The sequence below is a fragment of the Pteronotus mesoamericanus genome, unplaced genomic scaffold (assembly GCF_021234165.1).
Source record: "Pteronotus mesoamericanus isolate MK-2021 breed Mesoamerican mustached bat unplaced genomic scaffold, CSHL_Meso_final scaffold_1135, whole genome shotgun sequence".
Taxonomy (NCBI): Eukaryota; Metazoa; Chordata; class Mammalia; order Chiroptera; family Mormoopidae; genus Pteronotus; species Pteronotus mesoamericanus.
In genome coordinates, this window is record NW_026555300.1 from 1,446,771 (window position 1) to 1,457,020 (window position 10,250).

At 54.6% G+C, this 10,250-nt stretch overlaps 1 protein-coding gene across 1 annotated transcript; it reads left to right on the plus strand.

Annotated features, from left to right (window-relative positions):
- Nucleotides 1–3,096: 3,096 nt before the first annotated feature.
- LOC129081624 (sialic acid-binding Ig-like lectin 5) lies at nucleotides 3,097–9,754 on the plus strand. Its single transcript, XM_054587288.1, has 10 exons — nucleotides 3,097–3,101; nucleotides 5,063–5,172; nucleotides 5,248–5,622; nucleotides 5,850–6,119; nucleotides 6,357–6,404; nucleotides 6,634–6,891; nucleotides 6,976–7,260; nucleotides 7,490–7,589; nucleotides 8,380–8,461; nucleotides 9,246–9,754. Exons 1-10 carry the CDS (start codon nucleotides 3,097–3,099, stop codon nucleotides 9,438–9,440), a joined length of 1,728 nt encoding a protein of 575 aa, XP_054443263.1. The 3' UTR covers nucleotides 9,441–9,754.
- Nucleotides 9,755–10,250: the final 496 nt, after the last annotated feature.

The following is a 10,250-nucleotide window of genomic DNA, read 5'->3' on the forward strand; positions in this document are numbered from 1 at the left end:
TGCCCCCCGCCCTCTGCCCCAGGTCACTGCTGTGCGTTGTATTAGGGTGGAGCTCGGAGCTGGGTCAGCCCGGCGTCCTCTCTGCCCCGAGAGCCGATTAGAGGGAGATTTCCTCTTCTGCCCGTCTGTCCTTATCTGTGGCTGTGGTGGCACCTCCCTCGCCCCTCGCCGCCCCATTGTTTCCTCATCCTGACCCACAGGACAGAGGACAGAGGATGGGCCCAGGGGACGAGGCTGTGTTGGGACCACGTCTGCAACCCCTAGCGTGAGGGGTGTCTCTGGTGTCAGGTGGTGTGAGGCCAGAGAGGATGTGGACCGGGGCCGGGTTGGGGGGCTGCGTGGGGTCAATCCGAGATGTTCGGGGATGCATAAATATGACTATGCAAGGAAGTCTCCACTAAAACCCCAAAGGACACCATTTGGAGAGCTCTGGTTGGTGAACACGCGTAGGTGCTGGGAGAGAGGGGCCGGCGGAGAGGCCAGGGAGGCTCCACGCCCCCACTGCACACCCCGCCCTCCGCATCCCTTCCTTCGGGATGGGTCCCTGAGTCCTGTTCTTTAATAATAAGCCTGTGATCTAGCGAGGAACAAGTCCTGCGAGCTCTGTGAGCCGCTCTGGCGAGTGAAGGAATCCACAGGGAGAGGTCGTGGGCACCTCTGATTCAGAACTGGTCGGTCAGAAACACAGGTGACAACTGTGCCTCTCGAGACTGGCATCTGATGGGGGGTCTGGGAGGGAATGCTAAGAACTGACCTTGTACCCTGAGGAATCTGAGGCCGTGGCCAGGGAGGGAGTGTCAGAGTGGAGTCGGTTACTGGGTGGTGTGGGAGAAGATCCCCAGCCCCACTGCACTGAACTCGGTCTCAGATACCAAAACAGTTTACATTCATTATCTTGTGGTGAGCCTTGCAAACCCAGTGTGTGCTTTTAGCCTTATCGCCCATCGTCCGGCCCCTTACTGCTCTCATCCTTACAGCCACCCTTCACATGGTCACCTGCCTCGGTGGCGAGGGCTGTCACGTGGGCCACCCTGCGGCAGCTCGGAAGTTGGGGAGGGGAATTGCTGGCGTGGGGTTGGCCGTCCTCAGTGCAGCAGAGGATGCTGGTTTCCTCTGAAGCGCTGCTCTCTGTTTGCGTGTCAGCGACTGTCGCCCTATGATGTCCCTAACACGGGTGTTTTCAGAGATGTTAACCTTTGCTACTTGCAGCCAGTGTAACAGTGTCTTGGTGGGGTTTTAATGTGCACTTTAACGGTTGTTCGCTCTATATTCTGACGTGCAGCTCCAGCGAGCCCATAGTTCTGTGCTTTGGGAGCTTTTACAGGTTGCTGAAACTTTTCCTTATCCCGGAGACTGATACTTTGATGCTCCCATGTGTTGTGAACCTGTTCTCTCCCTTTCTGGCTGACGATTTAGCACTACCTATGGTGTCTCCTCTGAAGAGTCCTTAATATTTTCATAGTGACAATTTTCAATGTTTTTCTTTATAAATAGTGCTAATCATGTCTCTTGCTCAGAAACCCTACAGTACTGAGATTGATGGAGACATCCTGCTAGACATTCTCCTAACAGCTCAATTGCGTTTCCTGTCATAGAACAATAGATCTTCAATTGGCCTGCGTTGACTTTTTAGTGCATCGTGAGAGCTAGGTGTGCAGTCTCATTCCACTGCATTCAGGTCCCTGGTTGCCCAGATATATGGAAAAGTGTATCTTTTTGCCACCGTCTGCATCGCCGCCTGTCTCATGCGTGATGTATCCTGTGGTTCGGTCTACGGTGTTCTGGGTGCCGTGCTCTCTCCCCATGGTCTAGCGGTGCAACTCCGTGTCACTACAATACTGTCTTATTTTCTATAACATTTTCATGTGACTTCACATCTTTCAGAGCCAGTCCTCATACGCTGTTCGTCATGATTGCCGTGGCTGCACGTGGAAAAACTTACCTCCATGTAACTTTTATACTAGAGGCGCCAAGTTCCACAAACTCAACGGGGAGATAGAGTCACAGAGTCACATGTTGCTTTGATTCGGCAGGGTAATTTGGGTAGACTAGGCTTTTATACAATCCTGTTTCTTTAATATCTATCAACATGCCTATTTTTATATTTATTTACATCTTTCAGGTCCTTTCATATGGGTCTGCAATTTCCGCCAGTGAGGAAGTGTCATTTTATCTCTGTCATGTGCATCTCTAAATACTATATTCCACGTACATCGTAAGTTTCGATGCTATTGCCAATGGCATCTTGTAGACTATCCTATTCTTTGTTTATTACTGTGGTATAGGACTGCATTTGATTTTTGTAAATTTATTTTGTTTCTAGCAACCTTGCTAACTTCCTTATTAAGCTCCCAAATATATCTGTGTATCCTTGTAGATTTTGCTATATATGCGATCATTGACAAAGAAAGACAGCTTTGCTTTGTTTAAAGTTTTCCTCACTTTTACTGAGGGTTGTAGCCTTTCGAGAGTAGGACCTGATGCTACTGCATTAGGTATGATGGTGCCGCACAACCCGTGTGGCATCGGGGACGGTCTCCTTTGTTCCTAGCCGACTGTGAGTTTTATCCGGAAGACAACTGAAATCACCCACTGCTCATTGTTTTACCTATTGAGATTCAGTCAGGGGCAAATCGGGAACACAGAAACCCCCGTGTGGATTTCAGCAGCGGGAATTTAACGTGAGGAATTTGTTCGGCTGCTGTTGGAGCGCACATGGGGCCAAAGTGGACCTCCGCCTGGAAGACCTGAAACCCCTAAACTAATCCAAGCGCCCTGCCTGAGCTACTTCAGTGTGTGTGTGTGTGTGTGTGTGTGTGTTATAATTGACACAGAACATTACTGCAGTTTAAAGTCTAACTTAATGATCTGATAGATGTTTATATTGTGATGTGCTCACAACAATATATTCATCACCACACAGAATTACACACTTTTTACTTGTGATGAGAAGTTTTAAAATATTACCTCTTAGCCATGTGATCTCTCAGCCATTCTTAAATATACAATGGGGTTCTATTAACTATATTATTGTAGCTAGTGGTGTTACTACCCACTACGATTAACCACAGTCACTGTGCTGAACATTACATCGTCATGACGTAATGATCTTATACTTGCATGTGTGCACTTTGGCCCACCCTGCACCCTCTGCCTCTGGCCACCACCAATCTGTCGTCTCTATCTGTCAGTTTGATTTTTTAAAAAGTTTTCACATTGAAGTGCAATTACGTGGTATTTGCCTGTCTCTGCTCGATTTGTTTCATTTCGTCTAATGCCCTCAGGGAGCATCCATGTCACTGCAAATGGCAAGATTTCCCTCTATTTCATGGCACAAACACCTTCCATTGTGTATATAGCACATTTTCTTCATCTCTTCCTTATCAGCGGGCCGTAGGCTGCTTCCAACCTTGGCTATTGCAAACGATGCCGCAGTGAACACACGGGTGCGCATGTTTCCTCAAGCGAGTGTTCTCATTTCCTCCAAAAAACACCGAGAGTGGTATTGCTAGATCTTAGGGCAACTCCATTTTTATTTTGGAGGCACTGCCATAGTGATGTCCATAGCTGCTGCTCCAACCCGCACTCCCACCTACAGTGCAAGAGGGTGCCCGGTCGGAACATTCTTGGCGACACTCATTCCTTGAGGTTTGCTAGAACACTCAGCGATGCGAGTTGTGGGGGCACAAGCATGGAAATCCTGCCTCCCATAGTCCTCTGCTTGCACAAGACAATCTCCTCTGCAGTACGGGAGGAGTCCGGGTGGGCGGGGCTGAGCTGGTTCCCTCTGGCTCCCCTGTTCCCCTCGGCAGGGGCAGGTCCAGGCTTTGTGGGGCCTGATATTTATACTAGTGTTGAGATCACCACTTCAAAAAATAGAGCCACGTGCGGCAGCAATGAATTTTTCCAAACTGAGAAAACACATCGCATCCAGAAAATCTCAAAGGGTGAAAACCAAAATGTGAGCCAATTCAGGCAATTCCAGACTCTTTTTGCTAGTAGTGTGGCGTTCCCACCTGGCACTCCTGCATGACACATGTTCCCCGTGTTTTTTGACTGATACTGTTTGATTTCTGCCTCATAGAAGGATAATTCGGTCTTATAGTAATAAGTATTAATATCATATTGGTAATCGTTGTTAATTATTTTAACAATATTATAATTACATACCATGGCAAGTAGAGAATTCAGTCTTTCCCTTGGCACCATTGATTGACATTTCTTTTTCTCCCATAAGGTTTAAGAAAGTTTGTTTGCAATCATGCAACTTGTTACTGGGGTGTGTGACCTGTCACGCAGCATCGTCATATTTGGGAGAACGTTCACGTGTCTTTCTTTCCTGAAAGAGCAGCAGGACTGCAGGTTATTGCCACCCCTCCCTGGGGCCCTGGGGGGGCCTTGAAAATGGACCGAGCTCCTGAGGGGCCCTGAGGATGGAGCTTCCTGGGCTCTAAGGCAGCGAATGTGCTGCAGCGCGGAGGGCCAGCACGTGGGGTCCCCAACGAACCAGTGGAGCGGGATCTGCCATCGCACACCCCGCGTGGGCGGCGCCTGGGCACCGTCGCTGGGCCACAGACCCTGAGACCCTGAAGGACCATGGCTTGAGCATCTCGTGTTCCCAAAACCCCGAGAGCAAAGCACTGCAACACTCAGCTTCCCCTGGTTTCCTCCCCCCTCTGCAGCTGGGTCTAAATTCTGAATACTCCTACCAGCACTTCAGTCACCTAAGGACATGAAAACGATGTCTTCCGGGACGTTTGGGGCTTCAGCCGGAGGGCGGGTCCCCCCCCCCGAGCGACCAGGGCCAGCTCTGACCACGATGACCCCCGGGTGACCTCCCTCTTGACTCAAAGGTGATCCCTTGCACATTCCCATCTGGACGAGGCTCTCAACGTCTGGGGACCTGGGGACACCCCCTTGGAGGGCCCGGGAGAGGGCTGAGGCTGAGACAGGATGAACTCTCAGCGGCCACCCCACCCCCCTCGGCCCGCGGAGCCCAAGTTCCCCTTCCAGGCCTGCCCACAGCTCTGTCACCCGGAGCTTCCTGTTGGGGCGCCCTCAGCCCCTCCCCACAGCTGGCCATTTCCCTCCCCGACACAGGGACCTGGACCCGCTCTGCCCTGTCAGGTGCAGGCATGGTGCCCCTGCTGCTGCTGCCCCTGCTGTGGGGGGGTGAGTGGGTGCGGGAGGGGTGACGGGCCGGTGGGGGAGGGGCCGGGGCTGCAGCTGAGCCTCGGTGTCCCCCAGGGTCCCTGCAGGAGCATCTCGGCTATGAGCTTCGAGTGCAGGAATCCGTGAGGGTGCTGGAGGGTCTGACCGTGCACGTGCCCTGCTCCTTCTCCTACCCGTGGAATTCGTGGTTCGCGTACACACTCTACACCTACTGGTACCGGAATGGGCATGACAGACCCTACGAGGAACCTGTGGCCACCAACTCGTATAAGCAAGTGAGGAAAGAGACCCAGAACCGATTCGTCCTCACAGACCCCAAGAGTAATGACAACTGTTCCCTGAGGATCCGAAACGCCAGGAAGAGTGACACGGGGACCTACGTCTTCCGAGTGGAACGAGGGGATGTGAAATATACTTACCAAGATAAGAAGCTAAATTTGCAGGTGACAGGTATGGCACGGGCCCAGTAGGGGACACTGAGACGTGGGGCCTGGGCTTAGAACGGGAACAGGACGCTGGGACAGCCCCGACCAGTCGTTGGACTGGGGGTGTTCGGGTGAGACAGAGGGCCGGCCGTGAGCTCAGGCCCCGAGTCGGGCGTCTGTCTGTGGGTCACTCTCTGGGTCCCCAAAACCCAGGGCCCAAGCCCCTCCCTGCCTCCTACTCTGCTCTGACAGACAAACCAGACATCCTCGTTCCGGAGCCTCTGGAGTCCGGGCGCCCCGCACGGCTGAGCTGCAGCGTGCCAGGGGCCTGCGAGGGGGCACGCCGCCTCTCCTTCTCCTGGGCGGGGGCTGCTGTTGACTCCCTGGACCCCCAGTCCCTCCGCTCCTCGGTGCTCACCTTCACCCCGAGCCCGCGGGACCATGGCGCCAACCTCACCTGTCAGGTGCAATGCCAAGGATTTTCAGTGACTAAGGAGAGAACCATCCGGCTCAACGTCTCCTGTGAGTGTTGGAGGGCTGACTGGTTTGCTGTTCCAGTGGGACTGTTGCGTGCACTCACGGGCGTGCGTGTATCGGAGGCTGCGCTAACCTGAGGGCACCCGTGCACGGACGGGAGGCCAGGTGGGAAGTGGGGCAGAAGGCCTGCAGTCCCGCCTTCCCGGTTCCCGCTGCCTCGCCTTGGTTTGGGGCGACTTCCATCTGCTTCTCCTTCTGACGGGCCGTATCTTTCTGTCCCAGATGCCCCACAGAACCTCACCATAGACGTGTCCTTCAGAAATGTCACAGGTAGGAAAGAACCTCCCTCCCCGGGGCTGGGACCTGCCCCTGGGGCTGTCATGAAGCTCAGGGCGGGTCAGAGCGTGAATGGGATTAGATATGGGAGAGGCGAGGATGAGAACCACCACCCTCCCTTCCTCACCTGGCTGGGGGCCTGCCCTGTGTCCCCTCTCTCTCTCTCTCTCTCCCCCCCTCCCTCCCTCTTTCTGTCCACCCCTTCTCTTTTCTCTCCCCAAAGCCCTCAAGATTCTGCAAAACACCTCATCCCGTCTCATCCTGGAGGGCGAGGCTCAGCGGCTGCTCTGTGTGGCTGACAGCAACCCCCCTGCACAGCTGAGCTGGTTCCGGGGGTCCCCCAGCCTGAACTCGGGCCCCATCTCCAGCACCCGGGTCTTGGAGCTGCCTCACATGGGGACTGGGGGTGAAGGACAGTTCACCTGCCGAGCTCAGAACCGGCTGGGCTCCCGAACTCTCCCCCTCCGCCTCTTCGTGGTCTGTGAGTGTGGGGGCCTTTGGGAGCAGGGCGCCTGGGCTCTGGGCGGGAAGAGACACCACCGACCCTCCTCCTCGCTCCCCACAGACCCCCCACGGCTGCTGGGACCCTTCTGCTCCTGGGAGGACCAGGGTCTGCGCTGCAGCTGCTCCTCCCGGGGCCAGCCGGCCCCCTCGCTGCGCTGGCGGCTGGGGGAGGGGCTGCTGGCGGGGAACCACAGCAACGCCTCCCACGCGGTCACCTCCCGCTCCGCGGGGCCCTGGGCCAACGGCTCCCTGAGCCTCCGCGCGGGGCTCGGCGCCGGCCTCCGGCTCAGCTGCGAGGCGGAGAACGTCCACGGGGCGCAGAGCGGCGGCGTCCTGCTGCTGCCAGGTCAGGGGCCTGCTGGGGGCCGGGGCTTAGGGAGACGGGCAGGGACCCGAGCCGGGACGGGGCCGGGGGAGGGGCGGCGGGGAAGGTGTGACTTGCTAGCGGTGGACCCTCCATCTCCTGTCTGAACAGAACCTGTGGCCGGTTCTGCAAGGGGCTGGGAAGACCGGTCACTGAGCGCTGCCCGGTGGGGGGGGGGGGGGGGGGGTGCTCACGCCTCTCTCTTCCGCAGAGAGGCCGGTGTGCGTGTCCCGAGTGGTTCCCGCGGCTCTTGGAGGGGCTGGTGCCATGGCCCTACTGTCTCTAGGCTTGTGTCTCATCTCCTTTTGCATGTAAGCCCGTGTCCTGGGGAGGCCCAGGGAGCTGTGTGGTGCGGAGGACACAGAGAGGCCCCACAATCCCAGTCAGGGGGAGCTGAGTACTTGCAGAGGGGTCTCTTTTTGGGGTGGTTGAAATGGGGTGAAAGTTTTATTGAGTTAAAATTCCCATATATTGAAAGTGTACAACTCCACTCCTCTCAGTTCAGTCGCAGAGTTGTGCCCCCCTCACCTCAATCGATTTCAAAACGTTTCCTTTAGCTCCTAAGGAAAAAAAAAAACCCCATCCCTCAGCTGTCAGTTTGCCTCCATCCTCACCCCAGCCCAGGCAACCGCTAGTCTGTTTCCGGTCTCTCTAGATTGGCCCATTCTGGACCTTTCATATAAATGAAGTCATACTTTACCTGGACCTTTGTGACCGAGCTTTTTCACATAGCGTGATATTTTCAAGGTTCATATGTCAGTACTTTATTCCTTTTTATTTCCAAATAATATTCTGTGGTAAGGATGGGCCACACTTTATTTGTCTCTTCCTTCATGGATGGTCAGCCGGGCTGTTTCCCGTGTGTGGCTGTCATGAACAACACTGTTACAGTCACTCGTGTGTAAGTTTCTCTCTGTGTAGGGACCAGTGGTGATGAAAGCTTAGTCTAGGTCCAACACCTGGTCATCCAGGGGACAGAGCATTCAGGAGGGTCCCCGAGTCTGGTTCCAGGGCCTGGATGCCTCCGTTGTCTTATCAGGGAGCGGGGGCAGCCAGCCCGACTGTGCCTGAGCCGTTGGGGCCCCTGACTTCTTCCCTTAGAGTGAAAGCCCGCAGGAAGGAAGCAGCGGGGAGACGCAAGGTCATGAATGATGAAGACCCTGTCATGGGTTCAGTCACCTGGGTGAGTGATGTGGGCGTCTTCTCATAGAGTGTAGGTGGGGACGGGCATGTGCATTCGATGCGTCCAGGCTGAACTGCTCGGCACCCCGAACCTGCCTCCCTTCGGTCAGCTGGACAGACAGCTGGGAGGTGGCTTCCCCTCCTCTCCCAGAGCCCAGGGTCGGCCTGCTGCCCAGCCCCGCTGACCGCTGAGCCCACCTCGCCTCTCTGTCAGGTGCGGGTGGCCAGAAACCCACCCTCCCCAAACTATTGCTTTCTACCCATTCCGGGCATGTTACTTCACCTCACCCCACCTCAGTTTTCCTGTCCATAAATGGAAGTAATAAAAATATCACTTATATCTGTTTTCTGTGAGGATGAAATGTGATTATTGCCCTTGCTATGTTCTAGACACTTGTAGTATTATATTTTATTTCTTTTATTTATTTACTTTTAGAGAGAGGATAAGGAGGGTAGAAAGAGAGGGAGAGAAACATCAATGTGAGAGAGATTCGGTTGCCTCTCGCACGCCCCCAGCCAGGGACTTGGCCTGCAACCCTTGGCATGTGCCCCGACCGGGAATCGAACTGGCAACCTCTCAGTTCACAAATTGGTGTTCTACCCACTGAGCCACACCAACCAGGGCAGCATTACAATGTTTTAAATGAATGAGCAAATAGTTGAGTTCATAAGAAATGGGTGTGGAATAAGAGGGTGAATGGAAAACTGTTCCATCAGCCCAATTTCCCCTTGGGACCAAGTCTGCCTTATTTTTTCTCCGACTTCCTTGTCTCCCCTTCACTCAGGGTTGGCAGCACCAGGCCCAGCCAGACAGGCCCCCAGACCAAGCGTCACCCACCAGGGATACTCCTCTACCTGGGGAGCAGCAGGAGCTCCACTACGCCAACCTCAACTTTCATGGGACGAAGCCGTGGGAGCTCCAGGACCAAGAGGCCGACAGCACCTCTGAGTACTCAGAGATCAAGAAGCCAAGCAAATGAGGACTCACTTGGAGCTCGGTTGTGGCCAGAGGCATCCCAGCCTCTCTGGGAAAAGAAGTCAGGGACCACTTGGGGAAACATGAGGAGACCTGGTGCAACATCAGCTTAACCACTGCATGAGCTTCCACAGGCAGAGCAGGAAGAAGGAAAGTGGTGGGGTTGGAGGGAGACTTGGGCTCAAGTGCAGGCCTCAGCACTTGCTACGGCATTGTCTCCAAGCGATTCACTTTCTTTTTCTCTTCCTGTTTCCCATTCTGTACGGCTGAGATCATGCATCCTACTCAAGGGTGGCTGGGAGCATTAAAGAAATTAACACGTGGAAATCAACCAACAGAGGCCTTTAATGCTCAGCTCTCCCCCTGGGTTCTACCCTCCCCGGGGGGGGGTTGGATCTGAATTTCTTAAGGCCATTCGAGTGGTCTAAAGACAATTTAAAATTATCCTTTTCCAGAACGTTCACTGGTTTCCATCGGAGGATGGGTCTCCCCGAGTGACCAGGACCAGCTCTGACAGCTCCCTCTTGACTTAAACATCATCTGCAAGGTGATCACTTTAGAGTCACATCCAGACAAGCCTCTCAACCTCTGGGGCCTCAGTATATCCCCATGCAGTGGTGGGGGACGCGAGACAGGATCATTTCTCAACCCTCACAGCACCCCCACGGCCTGTGAAGCTCAAGTTCCCCTTTGACAGCTCTGTCGCCCAGGGTTTCCTGTTGGCGTGCCTTGGGCCCCACCCCACAGCTGGGGACCGGGACTTTTTCTACCCTGTCACATACCGACAGGGTGCCCCGGCTGCAGCCCCTTTTGT